The 21,912-nt window shown below is 51.5% G+C and overlaps 1 protein-coding gene across 4 annotated transcripts in view; it reads right to left on the minus strand.

Moving 5' to 3' along the window:
* Positions 1–573: 573 nt before the first annotated feature.
* The window catches only part of CNIH3 (cornichon family AMPA receptor auxiliary protein 3), a 110,067-nt gene continuing 88,728 nt past the window's right edge, over positions 574–21,912 (minus strand). For all 4 annotated transcript variants that reach the window (XM_008528622.2, XM_008528624.2, XM_008528623.2 and 1 more), the window contains 3 exons: positions 13,588–13,700; positions 9,286–9,429; positions 574–4,818 (listed from right to left, as the gene is read on the minus strand). In XM_008528622.2, coding sequence (XP_008526844.1) covers positions 4,791–4,818; positions 9,286–9,429; positions 13,588–13,700 — 285 coding nt within the window. In that variant the 3' untranslated portion in view covers positions 574–4,790. The remainder of the gene's footprint in view (positions 4,819–9,285; positions 9,430–13,587; positions 13,701–21,912) is intronic.

The raw sequence follows: 21,912 nt of genomic DNA on the forward strand, positions 1-21,912 counted from the left end.
TTCCAGCTCCTGACCAGGACAAAGCTAAGACAGGCCTCCATCATTCCTTAGAAATGCAGGGTAGTGTCCTGGAGAATCACTCCTCTGCTCAGCTCATTCTTCCCTCTGCCTGGGAAGAGGCAAGTCACAGGCCACTTTCCAGGATGCCCCCAAATACCCACAGGGATGATAGCCTCTGCCTAAGCCTCGGGAGATGAGTAGTCCCAAGATATCTGGCGAGGAGAGGCAGCTCTGAGGTCTGGACCTCACTTCCCAGAGCACAGTCTGGAATAGAGCAGCCCAAGCCCAAGAAAAGGAAGGGCTGTGAAATGGATCTGTGCGATCACACAGCGTGAGCGCAATTAGTTGTTGTCAAAGCATTTTGCTGGCTGCGTTCGTCTCTTATGTAGGGGAACAAAACTGTCATAACGGTGACAACTTTATTCAACATTGATGCAATCACCAAGCCCTAAAATTAGGAAGCTAAAGGGAGATTTTCTTGAGAGGGCTGAGCTCTGTTACCCATGTCACATGCCTGGGACAGTCCGCCCCCAGGATCAAGGGAGGAGAGGAAGGAAGCGAAGATTCATTGAATGTTGCCACGTGCTACTATGAGCAGCCTTTTAGCATTTTATTCTACACAATCCTCCCTTCAACTCTGTGAAGGGAGGGGCAGTGGAGTGGGGCACTGAGGACCGAGATTTGCTGGGCGCCCATTACGAGACAGGCTCTCTGTACATAGTTTACCTCGATTATCACAACCACGCTGAAAGGGAGGTATTATTATCCCCATTTTGCAGATGAGAAAGCTGAGTCTCAGAAAGGTTAAGAAGCTTGCATAACATCCCGCAGCTCAAATCCTTCCGATTACAAAGTCATTTACACTGAGTCGCTTGCTGTGAAACCCGCAAGGTGGGCAGAGCCACACCTCTGGGACGGCTCCCCCCGCTGCCGCTCCTTCATCCCCTTTTCTCTTCCTTCTCACATCCCGCTGCCCTCCCTATGCTGCATCACCTCCCAGGAAGGCAAAAGTGGTCCAGGCCCCAGAGCAAAAATAGACTTGGGTGGCAGTCCAGCTTCCACGATGCACTAGCGATCGTGACCTTGGCTCACTTGTTTAACTGCTATAAGCTTTAGTATTTCAGCTGTAAATTGGGGACGGTAATAGTTCATAACAGTGTTGTGGGGATTAAACGAGACCGTGCTTGTCAAGTGCTCTGCACAGAGCCTGGCACGCGGCAAGCATTCGACAGCAGTTGTTATCAGCACTGGTTAGAGACCACGGCATCAAAAGGTGGCCACATCAGGTCACAGCCTGACCTACAGCCCCGGGACTACAGACGGGAACGGGCCTCAGAAGGGCAGCTGGGTCTGGGAATCTTCCCTTCCCGCATGGCCAGTTGACTCCCCGCCTTTCGGAGGACCTTGCCCTGGATGCGCACAGGGCAGAGTCAGGGCGCCCAGGGAGACTCGCCCCTCTGAAGCGTTAGGTGGTGCTCCCCACGTCCGGGGCACCCTCCCAGGCTCTTGGCAAATATGAGCTCCTTTAGTCTTGACAACAAGCCAGTACAGTGGGCACCATTATTCGCTTCACTTAGTAAAGAGAAAAGGAAGTTCAGGTGACTCCCCCCCCCCATCTGACCCCTGGGGCACAGCCACGCCAGGACTACGGCTCTGCCTCTCTAAGGAACTAGGACCCAGGCCGCCACCACCACCACCTCCACGTGGCGTCTGTGCCCCCTGAGAAACTCTCCGTGTGCCCAACCTCGTGCTTCATAGGGAGTGCTCCCCATCACCACGGGAGACATTCACTTTGTGATTTCTCCAGGGTGCCGTTTCTCCTGCTTCACTCCCCTCCTCTCTCTGATCATTTCTGCACGAGAAACAAGGAGAGACAAAGATTTTGCAGCAGGCGGATGCTGTGAGAAGAGGCAGACCTGGGCTTAAATTCCAACCATGGCTATGCATCCCCCTTACGAGCTGTGGGTCCTGGATAGTGACTCACCTTCTCGCAGTTTCTGCATCTATAAAACAGAGATAATATCGACCTCACGGTGTCCTTATGAGGATCACACAGAAGCACTTGAAGAATTTAGAATAACGCTGGACACCTCAACTTACAGCTCTTGTTATTATCTGGTTACTTATTCGCAGCACTGATCTCCTGCTCTGGCTAGTTCACCCAGGGAGGGCTCACCTTCCACGAGTGCCCCTCACTTCCTCATCTGTAAAGGGGGAACAGACACATGCAGCCTGCTTCATAGGAGCCACGTGAGGGCTGACAGGTCGTGGCATAAAGCCTGGCACACAACACAGGCTCCCCCAGGTGTGCCCATGACTCTCATTCTTATCACGATCAGCTTCTCCCAGGAATTAAAAATAGGCTCAGACTCCCAACAGACCCCTGGAATGATCTCCCAGCACAACTTGTGGGAGGGAAATGTTTGACGCTTCTCTTTCATAAACATAAGAACCACCTAAGAGGCACCTGCAGCTTGTAAAAGCTTTCAGAGGCCCACCTTCCACACTAAAGCAAGTCTGAGGCTGGTGCACACAGGGCAAGGAAACCAGGCACTTCCTCTACAGCTCCTATTTTCAAAATCTCCTTTTCTCAAAAAGTTAATGCTACTGACCAAACTTTACCAGGACCCTGCTACTCTGCCAGCTTGTAGGTGTGATGCAGAGGACGTGGCGTTTTTAAAGTCAGATGAGCTGTGTTCAAAGGTAGGTCTGTGACTGCTGTGTGACTATAGCCAAGTCACTTACCCTCTCGGAGCCTCAGCTTCCTCACTTGGGAAAAAGAGAAGTATCAACTTCATAGGGTTGTGAGGAGGGTCAAATGAGAACATGAGAAAGATGTAAAATGTCAAGGACTACGTAAACGTGAATTCCTGATATTTCCTGCTGGAGAAAGGATGCCAAATTTAAAGCTCCATCACAGGAAATAGAGTCGTTCAGGACATCGGTATCTCTGTGGCCTCCTCCTTAATAAGCTTGAATTTCCTATCTCCATGTTAACAGTCTTTCTGTACTTGTGTCTGCTATTATAAGCCACTTCAAATCTTTTAGAAAGGAAGCAAAATCTAAAACAACAAACAAAGCAGCTTCATGGCGAGAAGTAACGCAGCCCATTTACCCTCTCCATTCGGTGGCTTTTGCAAGACAGTGGTGAGGTGAGATTTGCTGTCTGCAGCCTGGACCCCAGGGCTGGCTTCCCTGGAGGAAGGTAACTGGTGCTCTCAGGAACGGAGTCACAGACGAGGCCACGCAGCCCTGCTAGGAACTGTCCCCTCCCACCCCAGTCAGCCAGCGGGACCATGGGGAAGGGGTCGCCTGCTCCCGAATACCTCGCCTCAAATCCTCCGCTTTCCATCTTCCCCCTCACAGCCGAAGTCTGCATTTTGTTTTCTGTAGAATTTATAGAAGCAAAATGCCTTTTTGAAACTTTGCTTTTTCTACCTACCAGTTTACCACCCATATGGAGATGAAACCAGCCCGTAACGGGGTTTAAATGAGACAGCCAGGTAGGTGAAACACTGCAGATGTTGTGGCGTTTTAAACATAGCACACGACTGTTACACAAACACCATTCATAAACCTGAGTCACAGGGTTCGGACGGAAGCGGGGTACATGTATAAATAGCCTGTGGCTGTCACACGGAAGAAAGGAAGGGAGGTTTGGAGAATCAGGTCAAAATCACTGTGCCCAATTTAAACACGATAAAAATCTCAGCCTTGTCATTATTTACAACCCCTCAGCACGACTCCTACCCAAAAAAGGAGAGAATGTCAAATGGAACATTCTCAATAAGCTAATGTCCTGGCATTAAACTAAACAGTACGGCTGATGCAGCATCATAGAATGAAGCTCGATTATGCTGTCTCGCTTCTTGGCTGTCGGATGCCCACAGTTGGGAGCAGACACGCCAGCACTTTCCAGCCTGGGAACTGCTTTAGGATCCTTAAAAGAAGGTAGCTTCACAGACTAGAGATGACCAATTGATTTGCTTTCAATGACTCCGCGATGGCTTTGAGCGGCAAGAACACACTTGGTTGTGGTAAAGAACTAACACTTTGAACATGTAGGAAACATTTAAAAAAAATCATTTTTCCTATGACTCCCCCTCCCCAGGACACCCCCCATTCACGTGACTCTGAACAGAACTCTCTCCCAACACACTGCCCCAAACGCAGCTCCGGGGCTAAGCGGGGCTCCACACAGCACAGCGTGAAAACAGACAGGGCTGCGGGCTCAGGGCCAGGACAGCAGAAAGCCCACCACACACCTTCCAGCCCCTCCCGCCGGGCTGAAGGGCCTGGCCAGGGCTTGGAAGAGACACAAGAAGAGCCCACAGCATCCTCGAGGCCTTCAACGGGTCCCACAGACTCAGCCTTGACCCTGGGTCAGTCTGTTCCTCAGCAGACACCTTCCAGCCTCCCCTCCACAGTCCAGGAACTCAGTGTGAACTTGCAGGGAGCTGTTCGATGACGTGGATTCAGGAAGCAGCCACTCTCGCTCAGGAGTTTAGTGTTTCGTCACCCACTCCTCCGGGCCCTTATCGCTCAGAAGGGATCAACAACCTGGCTGTGGGACACGAAGGCCAAAGACTGTGACACACAGGGTCACAACACGCGCACGGTTAACTTGGCCCGCCGGCTGCTGTGTGATTCCAGTCCTGAGTCCCTCGGGGTGTCTGCCGGGTCTTCCTCACACATCCCGCTCTGGTCCCTTCTCCAGTCACCGGCAGAAGTGGACTCGCAGTCTCGTGCCTCTCCCATCCCAGTCTCGGATGACGTGTGTGGTCTTTGAGTTAAGAGCTCACTAAAGTGTAGATCATGCTGAAGGCAAAAGAAGAGGAAAAAGAAGGCATGAGTGGGAGCCCAAGAAGGACTCAGACTGGCCCCCAAAAAAGGGACCTTCCAAAAGCCGGACCCTTGGCTTCTTTCTCATTCCTGCCACGAGAGCAACTCATCTGCTCCTCCTTCTGGCCCCCTCCTGCTTCCCACAACGTTGGCCTAAACGTTTGGGACGAGAGCATATTAAGACGTGATTGCTCTAAGTGCCTATCGTTCTTCTCATCAGGATGATTATCATGGTTGCTTTTCCTCTTTTCTGCAATTGCAGGGCAGGTTTGGGCGGGGGGTGGGGTGCAGTGGATTCTTTACCCCACCAGCTGCTACATGCTTATGTGATGGCCGTGTCCAGAGGCTCCCAGATTATCCTGGATAATGTGTGAGCACTGGGGAAACGATCGTCATCGCTATTGCGAGGACCGATGTGCGAACACATGAACTACATGAATTCTTAATTGGGTACCTCCCTGGCCCTCCCGTTTCGCACAGAATCCAGGCATTAAACACGAATGAAGTATCCTACGGCAGGGCCTTGACACTCCCAAGGAGGGGGCCACGCGTCCCCGGGCTCTCAGAAACAGCAGGCTAATTCTGCAAGGCCGAGGAACGTTCAACACCAAAACGGACCACTTTGCCTATTTGGCAGAAAGGAAAACAGTCACCTTTTCACATTATAGAGGGGAAAACGGATAATCTAAGAAACAAAACCAAAGGAAGACAACTCAAGTGTTTGACTTCTAACCCTATCCAGCTGTGAAGCTGACGAGCTCTTCCGAGCAGCCGGAGTTCCGTCTTTGAGAACCTGCTGGACCTCATGTTCACAGAGCATCGCTGGTCAGGCCTGGAGCTGGAGGGGTCTTATTCAACACGGGGAAGTCAGGGGTCAGGAGAGAAGGGGATTGCTTGAGGTCACACAGCCACATCCCAAGGCCAAAGCTATGCTCTTTCCATTATAACACTGAGCTTCAGCGTGGATGCCTGTTTACTCACTTCATTCATTCACTCATTCATTCATTCATTATTTATTGAGCACCTCCTGCATGTCAGGCACCATTCTCAGTGCCAGGAAATGAGGGTGAGCACGCAGCCCCCATCCCTGCCTTGAGGGTGCGTATGGCCAGGCTGAACAACAAACAAGGATTTAGTGAGTACCTACTGTGTGCCAGGCATCAGCCAGGGTGGTGCACACATGGAAAGCATGAAACAGAGAAGGTCTTTGCCATCAAATCCGCCATGAATAACATCATATAGAGTGAGAGAAATATGTGGGAGGGGAGGCAGGCACGACCCAAAGTAATGGGCAGGAGGGCGGTGCTCCTGTTGGTAGGTAAGACCAGCTGCTTCACACCCTTGATGTGAAAAGATCTTTATACGGAGCAGGCAGAGGGAGCTCACACTGGACTGACCCACTGGCGTCAGTGTCAGTATTAATGTTAGCTAGTCCCCATCCCGTGTAACCCGCAAACATCTGGTGCACAAGGCAACCCGAGAAGGGGGGTGCCCCAGGGTGGGATGGTTAGCACAGCACCATGGGAAGAGCCCAGGCTCTGAGGCCAGATAAACTGCTAACTACCAGCTAGGACCTGGGACACATCTCTTAATCCTTCAGGAAGCTCGAACCGTGAAACGCCAACCCCCCCCTTTACAGGTTCCCAGCTTCTGTCACTTGAGTCTCCATCACTGTGCTCAGCCCAGACGCAGCTCTCCATACACGAGCGCCCCCTCCCCTCCCTAGGAGGGGCTTGGGCTGACGGTCCTGCGCCCTCCACCTGCTCTGGACCTGAGGGACTAGGAGCTCCTGTGGCGGGAGAAGCAGGGTCTTTCAGGGGCCCTGAAGAGCCACAAGAGGTCAGGTTCAACAAAGAATGTGGAACGCAGGCAGCCACCCAGGGTCCCAGCGGGGCAGGAGAAGTTGTTTCCAATTTTGTTCTGGAAACAAAGTAATTACCGAATGTAACATGAAGCAGGGCCAAACTGAACCAAGGATCTCCGGGACAGACAGTCAAACAGAACGTCTGGAACATCATCCGTTACAGAACGATCATGCCCATCTAAGCGGCAGGAGCCGCCAACGCCACCCCACCCCACCCCACTCCCTCCTGTCCCTGCAGCCCAGCAGACTGAGAGCGGCTTTGCTCTCTGTCTGAAAATTTCTTTATTTTTTTTTTTTTGAGGAAGATTATCCCTGAGCTAACTCACCCATGCCCATCTTCCTCTGCTTTATACGTGGGACGCCTACCACAGCATGGCTTTTGCCAAGCGGTGCCATGTCCGCACCTAGGATCCGAACCGGCGAACCCCGGGCTGCTGAGAGGCAAAACGCGCAAACTTTGCTGCGCCACCAGGCAGGCCCCTGTCTGCGATTTTCTGTGTTCTTTCCCACAACGGGCTCCAGCAGTTACCGCAACAAAACTAAAATGATGGAGCTTGATATGCCTCGGTTCCCATGCAGAGCAAGGGGGATCCCAGGCTAACGGGGAAGGAGCACTACCCTTGTTCTGCTGGCTTTGAGAAGGGACAGTGCTGCCTCTGGGGACAGGCCACTCAGCCTACAACTCTGCAGCAGAGGCTGTTGCAGCCCCACAAAGAAAGGAGTTGAGTACACTCCAGCAAAGAAATCTAACCTCCATGTCAACCCAGGGGCCGAGTCGCTAAGCCAGGAGGGCCTGGGCCACCCTCTAGAGGTTTCCCGACAGGAACCAGCTGGAGCCAGCTCTAGTTGATAGAGTTCAGACGTGGAGTCAGAAAGACTTGGGTGAACCTGTGGGGCACCTCGGAAATCTCCAGAGAGGCTTCAAGCAACTTGAAGTTGAAGGAGGGGATGTTCCAGGACACTCTATCAAGGAGGAGGAGGGTAGAGGTCACCCTGAGCCTGGATCAACCATTGAGTCCAAGACGAACGTGGCAGAATAACTCTGAATCCCCTCGAAGGCTGAGTCGCTCCAAGGGAAGCTGTACCTCCAGGGTCTCCGAGCCTTCTGGATGCTGGGGATGTGGAGGGGAGACGAGGCAGAACCAAGCAGCACCTGGGCAGCAGGACCCACCCTCAGGTGAGCATCAGAACTGGCTGACACCCAGCCCCGAAATTCCGAATCAGCAGATGGAAGCCCAGCAATCTGCGTTTTTTCGTTTGTTTAGTGAGGAAGACTGTCGCTTAGCTAACATCTGCGCACCAGTCCTCCTCCACTTTGTATGTGGGACGCCGCCACAGCATGGCTTGGTGAGCGGTGTGCAGGTCCATACCTGGGATCTGAACCCGCAAACCCGGGGCCACCAAAGTGGAATGCACAAACTTAACCACTACACCACCGGCCCAGCCTAGAAATCTGTATTTTTAAGATGGGTCTGATGCAAGAAGTCCAAAGACCACATTTGGATGAAGAATTTCCTAGAGGTTTCCTAAGATAGCCAGCAGTTAAAAGCTCAGTCTTTTGGGTCAGATTTGAGATGGACTTACAGCTGTGACACTATATTCTGTGACCGTGGGAGAATTATCTAATTATCTCAGATTCCGGGTCCTCATCGTTAATACGTGGGTAGTGATAGCGTTTCGCTCGTAAACTGAGAAACACACGTCAAGCTCTTAGCCCAAAGCCTGGCTCCTTTTTAAATGCTGGACAAAGGCAGCCACCGCTCAGCCCGCCCCAGCCCACCGAACCCTGAGGTGGCCTCCCTCACGCCCCCCCACCTCCCTCTGTCTCACTCGCTGCTGTCGACCAGGCCCTTTGGAGACCACACCGGGATACTGGGAGATCTCCATGCCCTGCCACAGGTAGCGACAGGAGAGCAAGGCGACAGGTGAGATGCCCCAGAGAGAAGCCCAAAGAAGAAGAGAAAGGAGGAGGAGACGTTTCTGGAAAAAGCACTCTCTGGGGTATCAAACCACAAGACACGCTGTTTACAACTATCTGCTTAGCTAGGATGTCCTGAGTAGAGAGGTGAAAAGACAGGAGATTCCTGAAATGGAATTGCAAAGTCAGCACGTTTTACTTAATTAGGGTGGTGTTATGAAACAGTAGGAGAATTGTAAGCGTAAGCATTTAATGACCCAACATGCCCCCTTTGTGAATCATGACTGCCGCCGGAGGTTTCTGTTACGGTCCCCAAGAATGCTTACACACAGGCGAGGGGGCAGGGGGCAATGAGGCCACAGGCCACCTGATTGGCTGAGTTGCTAGAGGCCGGAGGCCCATGGGGACACAGGACCACATGCACCAGTAACGTCCTGAGAGGTGTGGGCAGAATGTGTTTTCACCGTGTGGCCCTAAGGATGCACCTGTCAGCAGGTGAGGCCTCCTAGTCCCTCATACAGAAGCCCTTGCTCCCAAACCAGAGTCAGGCAGCTGGGCTCATCCCCGATAGATGAGCCATCTCCCAAAGACCAAGAGGCCGGCCTGAAGTTCCCTCCATTGGTTGCAGGAGTCAAATCCACCAGGAGGGGCAGCAACTCACCAGTAAAGGTAGTAGAAGAACGAGAGGAGATAGAAGGCCAGCTTACACCAGGCCTCCTTCTGACAGTAACTCAAGGTGTCCGCGTTCATGACCACCGGCGGGTCGTAAGCTAGTTCAGAACTATCTGCCGGACAGTGGAAATACCTGCAGGGAAAGAGCACACAGCGTCATCAGCTCTGAGCTTTGGAAGGGACACCTGAAGATGTCGGGGCCAAGGCCTCCTGATGCCGGACTCCCCCTGAGGAATCTCTCCTGAGCCGTTGTCTGCCTTCTGCCCGCATCCCTGCCTGTACATGGCCCGGACACTGCCACAGAGCAGCCCAGCTGCCATCTTCCAGCAGATAGCAACTCCCCCAATACTCAGATCCACCGCATCCACAGCTACCCCGACAGAAGGGAGAGGTGGCACCTGGTGGCACCTGGGAGACAACGGGAAGAGCCTCCTTTCTCCGGGGGAACGGGAGTCCGCCATGTGTGTCCATAGCGGCTCCAGTGTAGGCACAGGTGTGGGGAGACAGAGAGCTGCATCTCCACTGCCAGATGCCACCGGACCACAGTTCTGCCCTAAACATTAATTACTTTGGATAAATATTGTCCCCTCCCAGACCTTCTTTTAAAATTCTGAGTATTCTGGAAGGGACATCATATTCTCACTGGAGTGTGGAGTAGTTCACAGGTACTTTTCTTCTTGATAGAAGGACCCAGAACAGCAGAAAGAACAGCAGCGGCCATTGCAGGGCAAGAGCAGCCCTGGGGGGAAACTGGGTAAGCCAAAGACAGCAGGTGGAAGAGAGGAGGGAGCAGGGAGAAGGGGAGAAGGGGGAGGGAAGAGGAGGAAGGGAGGAGGGAGGAGGAGGAGGGGGGAGAGAGGAAGGGGGAGGGGGAGGTTAGGAGGGAGGCTGAGGCAAACTGCCTGCTTCAGACATCACGTGGGCTCCATGTTCACAAGCCGACAGCAGCTCTCAGGCTGGGGGAGACCTGGGGCGGAGGCCCTTTGAAAGTGGTCTGGCAGGAGGCGAGTGCTGTCCTCGGACCATCCTCTGGCCCTCAACAGGACACTGGCCCCGGGCCCTGGGCCACAGCCTCATTCGAAGCTAAAGAACAAAGCCGGGCTGAAATCACTCAGCGGGCTGCTTTTTTGTCATCCTGGTAGAGGAATCAGGAGCCAGCGTGCAAATTAATGGCCCTGTGAGCCTCTGGGACAGGCTGTGGTTCTGGATGGTGAGCAAGGCCCCGATTAATCACACTGCTTTGAAGAACATCCCTGGGACGGAGCAACTCCCCGAGCTGGGGTTTCAGTTCCCTCTTGCTTCCTCTTCTTAGGAGCACCCTGACAGGATCTGTCACCGACACTGCCGAGAGGAAGGCACAAGCCAGATTCAATGACACCTGCCAGCTCAGAGCCCTCCAGGCCACTCACCTCTCCTCTTCCCAGGGGCAGATTTCAAAACCTATTTGCCTTGGCTGTGGCCTTGTTCCCAGGTGACCTATTAAGTGGAGGCAGGGGATGGGGCAGGGGACCACGCGGCTCAGTGGAAAAAGCCAGGGATCTGCCGCACACGGGTCACCAGACTGACTTTCCTCGGGTCAGTCACTAACCTCTCTGAGCCTCAACTTTCTCATCTATAAAATGGGATGAAATTGCCTACGCCAAAGGGCTGTTGTGACGATTATGGGAGCTGATGGATGCAAATCATCTGCAAAGAACAGGCACCAGATAAATGGCAGGCAATTCCAGTTTTATTTAAGCAAACTGAGAGCTAGAGCAGAAGGCAGCTTCACGTGCGTGACAAGCGTCCCTGGACTGGACCTGCTGTGGTGGGGAGGGAGAAGGGAAGAAAGAAGGTGTTCAGGGACTCCGGTGTGTAAAGGACCCCTCCCTCCTCATTCCTTTCTCTTTCATCTTCTGAGCACTTACAAATTGCCAGGAACTAGGCTAGACCCTGTCAGGGATTCAAAAAAAGTAAGACGAAGTCCCTACTGGCAAGGAGACTGCAGTCACTCTCTTCCTAAACAAACGTAAACTTGCCAAACGTAAGGACCCGGGCTGGCTCTCCCTTTCCTCCCTCTGGAAGAGCGACAGCCCTAAGGAGCAGTGCATCAACCAAAGTTCTGGAAATTCACCACGTTTTCGATACCCTGGCTTGACAGCACACTATTTGAGGAACCTGGGGATAAATTCCTTTTATAGGGAGAAGGGCCGGCCCCCAGGGTGGCATGCCAGGGGACAAGGATGTGGACTATGATCCATACAGACGTGGGACCAAAGCCTGGCCCTGCCATGTCCTAGCTGAATGACTCCGGGGCAGTGACCTAACCTTTGTGAGTCACTGTGTCCCCATGTGTAAAACGGAAAAGGAACCCTGACTCACCCAGATGTTGTGGATACTGGATGAGGTAAGGCACGGAAAGTCTTGAGTGGGTATGCAATACATTTCAACACCACGATGCTTCTATCTGACTTCTCTCTAAGTCCAGACTTTAGTGGGTTACCTTTAACATACGCGGGACTTTCTTATGCAACTGACTCATTTTCCTTCATCCCTAAACCTGCGAATTCTCCTCTCCTCCTGCTCTTGGCCAATGGCACCTTCACTCTCCCAGGTGCTCAGCTTACAGACTCTTTCTCCCTCACCTCCTGCACCCAATTATTGGCCAAGGCCACCCCCAGTTTACCTCCACGGATTGTCCCCTTCTCTCTCCATTCCAACTTCCACCACCCAGTTCAAACCTCCATCATCTCTTCACCGGGAATTTCATCATAACCTCCTAATCGGATTTCCTCCTCAAAATTTCACCCTCCAATCCATCCTTCCCACAGCTGCCAGCATCACCTTCCTAAAAACCAGATCTGGTAATGCCATTCTCCTCCTCAAAAGCTTCTGAGAGCCGTCCATTCCCTAGAGAATAAATTAATTCCCCATCAAATCATTTCAGACCCTCCGTACGGATCCCCAGCTGTCTGTCAACCCCATCTCTGCTCATATCCCTCCAAGACCGCTACCTCCAGCCACACTGCACAGCTGCTGTTCTCCAGACACACCATGTGCTCTCGTACCTCTGAGCCTTTGCATATGCTAGTCCTTCAACCTGGAGTGTGCTTGTCCAGATTTTCCAGTGTCACTCTTCCCACCTAATTTCAATGCTCATTTCTCCACACTCCTACATACATTGCTCATATTTCTGTTAAGAATATCTTTCCCTCTGCCACTAGGGTGTATGTTCCTGGAGGGTAATGATTATATCTTACGTTCACCTTGGAATCCCTCACCATGTCTGGCATGTAGTGTGTGCTCTATATGTTTCCTAAACGAAGGAGTGGATGTTCTAGACGTGATGAAATACAGGCTATATTCTATGGTAAAATGACAATGATGGAATGTTTGGGGACCAAAGCTCTGGGAGCAGGGGTAAAGGGTGGTTAGTTTATTTGCATAACTGCATTCTTTACTACCCTTGTATTTCCCGCTCCCTGCCTCCTACATCCATATGGTGACTATATTTTACAAAAAGCCCAAATCACATGATCTGAGGCACAGTCTTAGCAGGGAACAGACTATATAAAATCAGAACTGGCCCAGAAAATCCAGCCCATCTGGTAGGTTTCTTCTTTTTAATTAACATATAATTCACATAAGAAAAAAATTCACCTTTTTAAAGTATACATTCAGTAGTTTTTAGCATATTCATAGAGTTGTACAACCACCACCAGTATCTAATTTCAGAACATTTTCATCACCCTAAAAAGAAAACCTTGTACCCATTAGTAGTCACTCCCCACTCCCCCTCCCTTCTGGCCCTTGGCAACCATCAATCTATTTTCCATCTCTATAGATTTGCCTATTCTGGATGTTTCATGTAAATGGCCTTTGGTGACCGGCCTCTTTTACTCGTAATTTTTTCAAGGTTCATCCACATTGTAGCATGTATCAGAACTTCATTGTGTTTTTTACAAATAACATTCCATTATATGGATGGACCGCATTTTGTTCATCCACTCATCTGCTGATGAACATTTGAGTTGTCTCCACCATTTGGCTATTGCGAATAATGCTGCAGCTGCTTTTAACACTGACCCATGAGGGTCGAGGCTGCAGTTATTGGAGGCTATGAGAAAGGCCTGGCCTTATTGGACTGCTGTCCGAGAGCAGCTTGGAAAGAAGGCTCTAGGGAGAAAGTCCCCAAAAGGAAGGGATGCGAGGAAGGCCCTGGGTGGCTGGTCTGTTTGGGGGACATCATCTCTGGAGGGCAGACTGCCCAGGCAGAAAAGAGGAAGGACAGACCGGCCCCAGGCAGACTTACCTCCAGAAGTGATAGAAAAGCAGAGGGACATTCAGGCCCAGGGTGAGCCACTCCTGAGCGCACAGGAACATGATGCAGAAGAGGCTGTGGATGGAGTATTCTGGCAGCACCAGCTGAAGAGGGAGCAGAGACACAGGCCAGAGTTAAAGGGAGGAAAAGCCACTCCTGCCTCTACAGCAGCTGACTTCTCCCCAGACACTGCCTCCATCACGCTGGTGACACAAAGGCGCTCCCTGCAGCAGCACAGACTCACTGCCCCCAACCGATCCATTTCTGCCCAGTTCTCCTCCCTGTGGTCCTGGAGTCATGCTTTATACTCAAGCTCAAATGGACACAGGCTCCGGCACCCTACTTACCAGAATACTGCACTTGCTTCTGGGGGTCACCCATGGATGACCACTGGGAAGACTAGAGGAGGCTGTCCAGCCCCTGAGATGTCTGACCTGACCCAGGACCCACGAGGAGAAATACTGGTGGGGTTTCCAGTGATTCTGTCATTCTTGTTTTTCTAGCGCCTCCATATCTTCCTGCAGAAACTCACCAACCTAAGTGAGTATGTGCGTTTATTTCAAATACAGGAGGGTCGGGAAAAAATTGAGAAACAGGATTTTGTTTGCATGATGGTGAGTGGATCAAGAGGAACCCCAGAGAAAGAACACGTAGTCATAATAAAAGAGGGAAAGTGTGGCATCTGGAGGAATGGGAAAGAAACCAGCCCAGACCAAGAAGGGTCAGATGGTGGAAGGTGACCAGCAGGAAGGCTAAGCTCCCCACCCCATCTACCCACACAGGCATACGTGGGTAAAAAGAGCTTAAAATGACTGTGATGCCCTCCCAAGGCTGTTTACATCTTAACAGAAATCAAAGCTGTCATAGAAATCAAAATGATTGTAAAGGAAAAATTTGGTCCCTAGGCCAGTAGTAAGAAAATCTGAAGACTCAGACGCAAATGTCCCATCTTTCCAAGTTATATAGGAATATATATATATGTATGTGATGGGGGGTATAGCCTCTGTGTATTGCTTAGACCACCATGAATGCTTTGGTCCTCCGAGCAAAATCTTCCTAACCATCCTTCAAGGCCCATCTCAAATGCCACTTCCTAATGAAGGCTCTGCCCACCCTATCGCGCCTCACCCCAGCCCACCCCACCCTGCAACTCTGAGCCCCACAGCACACTTCCTACCCTCGTCTAGGGTACCTTCCATAACCTATCCATCGTGGAGTCATTATCCACTGCCCCCTCCCAGCACACGCGGATCTACTCCACTCTTCCATAAGCCATCTCGGCCAAGCTCTATTGTTTTCTCATGTCCATTTAGAAAGTGCTTTGCACAGTACCTGGCACTTAAGAGTGGTAACAAATATGCGATGAAACGAATCAAACTGACCAAGTGCAGATTGCAGCCTGGCTGGCTGGCGTTAGGGATGCAGCCTGTGGTTCTGGGTGGGAAACACTGCCTCACGCTGTCGCATCTGGGTACAGAACACCATTCATCTCCCACTTTAGTCAGATGAGTTGTCTGCCCCAGATGACAGATACAGAGGGAGACACACATTAAAGATAAATACATGTAAGAAATGCATTTTGTAAGTAAGTGACATCTTCTTTAAAGTCTGATGAAGAATGAATTGCCTTGACCCATGCCTCAGAATTCTCAGACAGTCACCCTGCATACAAGCGCCGTCATTCCAGAGACCTCCGTGGGTGAACTGGGAACAGCCAGCCCCTGTGAGCCTCAACCACCTGGCAAGGAAGGGGATGTGTCCCTATCATTTCTCCTCCCAGGATCTCAGAGCCATCCTTAGAAGCCCACCCACACCTGGTCAAGGCACCACCACACCTCCTCCCACTAAAGAGAAAGCCCCGTCCTCAGAGCTGGGCGTGCCAGTCCTGGAGGCGGTGGCTGCGACTTCTGCTATGCACATCTCTACATTTTTTAATCAGCAGTTTCGGCAACTTATGCCAAGGTAATTAACATGTTTAGAGACAGCCACTCTGGGCCTGAATCATCCACGATAACACCGTCCCCGTCTCCGACTCCAGTGACAAATCTGACTGATTACAGCTTGGATTTCAGGTCCCACCATTAATCACCATGGCCTCTTTCCTCTTCGGGGCTTGATTTATCGTGGTGGCTGCAACCTTCTGAGCTGGGAGGATTCGTCACTGTCACCGTGCTGAGGAAAACTGCTTAATAGAGGCCAGCTGGTTCCAGAGGTCCCTAGCCTGTTGGGGGGTGGGAAAAAAGCTACAGAATTCATCCTGCTCTTCTGAGTGGCTTCTCCCAGTTGCCTCTTCCTATCACGGAACAGGATCCTTACAAGTGGGAGACGCTTCTCCACTTCATCCAGGGAGACGTTCAGGAGCGATGGTGCCCTGTGCAGACACACACGGGTTCCCTCCTCCTTCCCCAGCCTGTCCCTGTCGCGACGCTGTGGGAGATGTAGGGAACTTATCCCTCCCCAGACCGAATGAAAATCAGCCAGCCCTCTGCACGGGGCTGCGCCGTGGGCATTGCTGCTGCCCTCCACACACTTCCACACCCTGCCTTGGGGAACCCAGGAAGACTGCACTGCTCAGAAACCCATTGCTGGGTGGGGCCCACGGGCTCTGAGCAGAAATGATGCAGAGAGAATGCTGGAGTTGTTACTCGCCAAGGCAAAGTGCTCCAGAGTCTCTCTCTCCGCTCTGATGTAAGAAAACGCATTTACGGTGGGGGCTACTCCATCATCCTGAAACTATAAGTGAAGAGAGAGGCCCCCCCCAGCAACCGACGATGGACTCAGTGTGAGTAAGAAAGACACTTGTGTTGTTTTAAGCTACTGAGATTTGGGAGTTGTTTCTTATGACAGCATAATTTGACCAATCTTCTCAGATGCAGAATGAGTAATCAATGGGAAAGGCAAAATCGTGTTCATCCCTCTTCATCCGCCCCCGACCATCCATCTAGTGTTTTCTTTCACCAGCACTGAACAAGCTTATTTAGGACCAAATGACCGCCAGGCGGGCATGACGCTTATTCATGTGTGTGGGCAGCTGGACTGGATGTCCCCTCCCAACCCTGAGCTTATCTAAGTGTTAAAGATGCCCCTGCATCTGCCAGGCAAACTACAGACACGCTGAGAAAAGCTCTGACCATACCCCCAGCAGCCTGAGTCATCCGTCAGCACTGGGAGACTGTTTTTTCATAAGAGAGGCCGTCAAATGATGCCAATCTCAATCTTTCATACAACAAACAGAGGAACTGTTTCACGCAGGCCACAGTCTGTTGAATTCTCATGTCTTATTATGCCCTGCTTTATAGAGTTGTAAATACTAAATAAGTGGCCTCAGCTTAGGGACTGTGGGATTGCTGAGAGACTGGAATTCATTCCAACCAGGGGAGCTCACGGAAGGTTTTGTGATCCAGCGAACCAAGGAAGCTTGGAAAGGTTGAGTAAAACTTAATCACGAAAGCCAGAGGTCAGCATTACAGGGAGAAGAACCGTGAGACTAAAGCAGAGAGATGGCAGGCACTGCCTGATGTGGGTTCTGCACAAGCCCACCTGACAGGGCCACTTATTCACCACTTAATGGCATTAAGGCCAGGCCTGACATGAGCTGAGGGCTGGGTAAATGTCAGTTTTATTCCCCTCCTGCAAGAACCCGCTTTCTCATCTCCTGGTGCTGGAGCATTTGGGTGTCACCACCATCAACTGAAGGGCTGAGACCTGTCATAACAGTATGATGACAACAGGCCCCTCCCCTCCCCCATCCCCTTTCTCTGATGCATGCCAGAGGTGAAACGTCAGGTGCAGTTCTTGGAGAACACTAGGTAGGCTCATACGTTTATCAGTAAAGACCTCAAAAATGTCACCCACTCCCCAGCTTCTTCCATCACTTCCTAGAGGATGCATTTGGCCTCTGGTGAGGACCACCTGTCCTGACTTTCTGCCCAGATTCTAGTCCTCAATTTCCATTTCCTGGCAGACATTTCCATCCAGATATTCCACAACCACTGCATGCTGAAAACTCGCGTTCCTTCCAGTACCTGCAAACTTTATCTTCTAAATTTCCAATTTCTGCTGACAAGAGCCATCTCTGACTCCTCTGTCTCATCCATTTCCACTTCAGTGTGTTTCCAAACCTTGCCATTTCTTCTTCACAGCCACTTGCATCTGTTCTTTCCTTTTTATTTCTACTGCCGCCTACTGGTCTGGGCCCCTGCACCTCCTCCCAAGGCTGGTGCAAGAACTTTCTGGCAGGTTTCTGTCCCTGCACACATGCTCCTTCCATCCAACAGAGCAGCTGCCTCCTCTCCCTTGTATATATGCCACACTCAGTCCAGCTCTAAGCCTTCATCCACAACTTTGCCATTCCAGGAATTTTATTTTATTTTGTGCTCAAAAGATCTTATTTCTATTATTATGCATCTTTTCATTCATTCATTCATGTATCCATTCATTTGCTGCTTTAGCCCACAAATGATTTGCAGCTGACCGCTAACCTTTCCCTATTATGGGGGAATAACGTGGTGATGGAACAACTTCTACCTTACTTCACAGCTGCGGTGGAGAGGGGCATCGGAGGGCAGGAACAGGAAATAGGGAGAGGACACTTGGAGTTGGAGCGAAGGAATGAAGCTCCCTGGGGAAGAAAGGGGATCCTCTAAGACTGGGAAGAGGGAAGGTGGCAAAGATGGAGAGGTGATGGCAAATGTCCCTAGTGCTGGAGATCTGCTCACGGCTCCCACCATCCATCCCAGAGGGACAGGATTTCTGAGGGGCTGGTATAAGCCTGCCAGGGACCAAACACTAAGAGCCAAGCCCCGGAAGCCATGGGGTAGGTCCCAGGGCTGAGGGTAGCTTGAAGGGAGAGGCAGCTTGAGACCCAGTCTTCACCCATCTCTGAATGGACCATCAACTCAGGCAACAAGCTTTTCTTCTGTGATCACCTTGGGCTAAAAATATTAGCCTAATATCTCAAAGTGTTATATAAATTCTTACCAGGTACATAATGATCAATCTATGCTAACCACGCTGAGCCTTCTTTTCCTCATCTGTAAATGCCAACATTTACAAGCTACCAGCAAGGATGCTATAAGGGATACAGGATGTCCTATGAATGACAGTGCCCTCAAAGGTGGCGAAGCACCAAGCAAAGGAAGACGGCACCATGGGGATGAACGGGACCATTATTATTGCTAACCATCGCGTTCCGGCTCATCGCCATTCTCAGGTGGGTAACTTGTTGCTCTTCCTCTGAAAGTCAGTGAAATGGCCCAGAACCAAATTTGGTTTCCCAATTCTCCACCCAGTCTTTTCTGACCCTGGTCTGATTAAACCGAGCTTCCAGCTTCCCCGAGTGGGAGGAGAAAACGAAGCCTGTTTAACAGCCTGCCTCTCAAACCATAAAACCCCAGTCCTTGCCTGTTTTCAACAACAGTAATCCTGTTCCCTGTGTGTCTGTCCTAAGGTTTATCTGGCCCGGGAGCTGACACGTGTGAAGAAGGAGGAAAGGATGATGTCTCTTTCATTTGACTCCCAGGCCCATACTAAACTGGCCCTCAAACAGAGGACCCTCTCCGGGCTGAGCAAGGTGGAGGGAATTTTCTCATAAATGTCCGACGTGGAGATCCGTTCTCCATTTGTCCCCAAATGAACAATCGTGCACATGATTCACAGTGGGGGGAGGGGCAGTGGAAAGGAAGGAAAGGATGGCATGCTTGGGGACTGGGGATTTTGCTGAACTAGAAGACGATGAGAAAAGCATCCCAAGCATCATCAGGAAAGCTTATTCTCTGTCCTTTGCTGGAAGGAGGCCATTTTCTCTTTAATTGCTCTGGGAGAAGGCAGCCGAGCTCAGGCCTGCCTCCCCCAGGGGCGTGCTTTCCCTGCATGCTCGGATCCCCTCCTGCCGGGGACTGGCACCCCATCTCAGATGGCACGATCAAGCAGGAACACCCCAAACCCTAGGACCTGGGGTTGGGCTGCCTGAGCATTGCCTATTTCACAGCAGTGCTGGCGTGTTAAACCGTTTGACCTCCTGGATCTTGCGCTAATGTTTATATCAAACACTTTGAAGGGGTGAGCAGATGGCTCTGGTACACAAGGAACTTCGCACAGAATCACCTAGTCTAGAATTGTAATTTAAAATGTCACCATAAAATTAATCTGACGCATGCCTGTTGAACGTACACCAGGAACCGTGGACATGGCCCTGAGCCCTCCGTTGCCAGCAGCTCTCATCAACGCCTGGGCTGAGTACTGCTTTGCTGCCCTTGTCGTGATCAGCATCAGACCCCCGCGGCCGGTCCCAGGGTACGGGGCCAGGCCTCAAGGGCAACCAGTCACAGATCATTTTCTCCATGGGTCTCTTCCTGTGCACCAAGAACATGGGGAAAATAGGGGGACATGGCAAGAGAAGTGGTGCCCTCCCCGGGTGGCCCAGGACCTGAAGACACAGAACTTTCCTTCCAGCCTGGGGAGGGCATCTCGGCAGCAAGGGCGCAGAGGTGGGTGGCGGGGGACCACAGAGCGCTGTTTCCACAGGGGCTTCCTCTCCAGGCTTCCCACCTTCCAACCCAGGGCCCTCTGGCTTCCTCCCACTCTCTCCTTCGCCCACCCTCCCGGAGCACGTTTAATCCACACTGGGGAAGTTTCTGCTGCTTTTGTGGCACCCACATGGACTCAGTTCTACCTCTGCATGGGAGAAGGAAGCTCAGAGAGGAAAACACCCAGGGAGGGAAGGTCGGGGGCAAAACTCACACCCCGCTGCCCTCGGCTCCTGGCTACCCAGCAAGCGAATGGCCCAGTTCACAGCTGGGCCCAGAGGCCCGTGCTGGGACCTGACTGTGCCCTGACAAACCTGGACTGCCTGATCCCACGGGCTCCAGACACTCGCCCCGCCACCGTGGACCGCTCTGGCTACCCTCATCCCTGCTCTGAGCCCTCTGAGCCACCTGATCCTCCCTGTCCTGACTGCTCCTCGGGGACCAGCTTCCAGCTGACTGATGCCCATCAGCTCCGGCACCCCTAGTCCCACTGCTGTCTCCTGTGGGCCCCCACCACCAGCTGTGCCATGCACCGGGGATGCCGGCCAATAGGGGAAATCCTTCCACTGTGATCCAGGAGGAAACGTGTGCATGCACAACACCACGAGGAAGAAGATTCCCCCCATCAGAATTCACAGGGGTCTCAGCTTCGTTTCTGGAGAAGGGAACCGGGAAAAGAGGTGACAGATGCACTTAGCTCACCACTCTACTGTCCTGACACTTCCACTCTGCCTCCTCCTCCAGCCCATTTCTTTGTTTCCCCATCATCTAGGCAGTGGTTCTCAACTGTATGGTACTTCTTTTTTTTTCTTTTTGAGGAAGATTAGCCCTGAGCTAACGACTGCCAATCCTCCTCTTTTTGCTGAGGAAGACTGGCCCTGAGCTAACATCTGTGCCCATCTTCCTCTACTTTATATGTAGGACGCCTACCACAGTGTGGGGACATTCTACCCAATTGCATCCTGGAGCCATTCTCCCAAGAAGGGGTTCCCATACTCAACCAAAGGTTAGAGTTTGGTATTTTCCTTGAACTGGAGTCCCAATTGGGACTTTTCCCGCAGTTCAGAGAGTGGTCAGGTGCCAGAGGAAGGGATCCTAATCCAGCCTTAGGAAAAGAAACCTCTCACGGGAGTCTTGGAGATTGGCAGCCGTCCTAATGACTTAAGTGGCCGACCCGTGCCCACGTAAAATTTGTCTATTAGAGATGGAGTCAGGAAGGAATGGATTAATTCATTTTCCATCACCCTCAGGCTTAAGGTACTGATTCTCTTCAGGCTGAATGCCACAATTTGCCCCAGAGAGTAGCCATGGGCAGCAAACATGGATTCATACAGCTGTCCGAGAAGGTTCCCGATGGAGCAGTGAATTTAGATCCATCCTTGAAAAAGAGAAAGGCACAAGGAAGACTAGAACTTCAGCTCACAAGCTGGTGAAGCAAGTGGGCTCAGCAAGCCAAGGAGTCAAAAGAAAGACTTCCTGGACTCAAGGTCTGGAAGTAGCGCTCCTCTATTCAAATAGCGTGGGGACAGGGCCTATGGGCAGGGAAGAGCTGCAGCATGGCGACAGGACCCATGGCCAGGACTTCACAGGTCTTAGTCTTATAATATTGCATAAGGAAGCATTCCCAGGAAGACGTTTTAAAGCATACTCAAGCAAAGTTGATATAACTTCTTTATAAAAAGAAAATCAGCTCAAGCATTCCAACCCTTACAATCTTAACACATAGACCTTTATATTTCACCAATTCAATTATAACCTGAGTCAGGGTTTAAACTTAGTTACCATTTTC

Source organism: Equus przewalskii, chromosome 31, assembly GCF_037783145.1.
Source record: "Equus przewalskii isolate Varuska chromosome 31, EquPr2, whole genome shotgun sequence".
Lineage (NCBI taxonomy): Eukaryota > Metazoa > Chordata > Mammalia > Perissodactyla > Equidae > Equus > Equus przewalskii.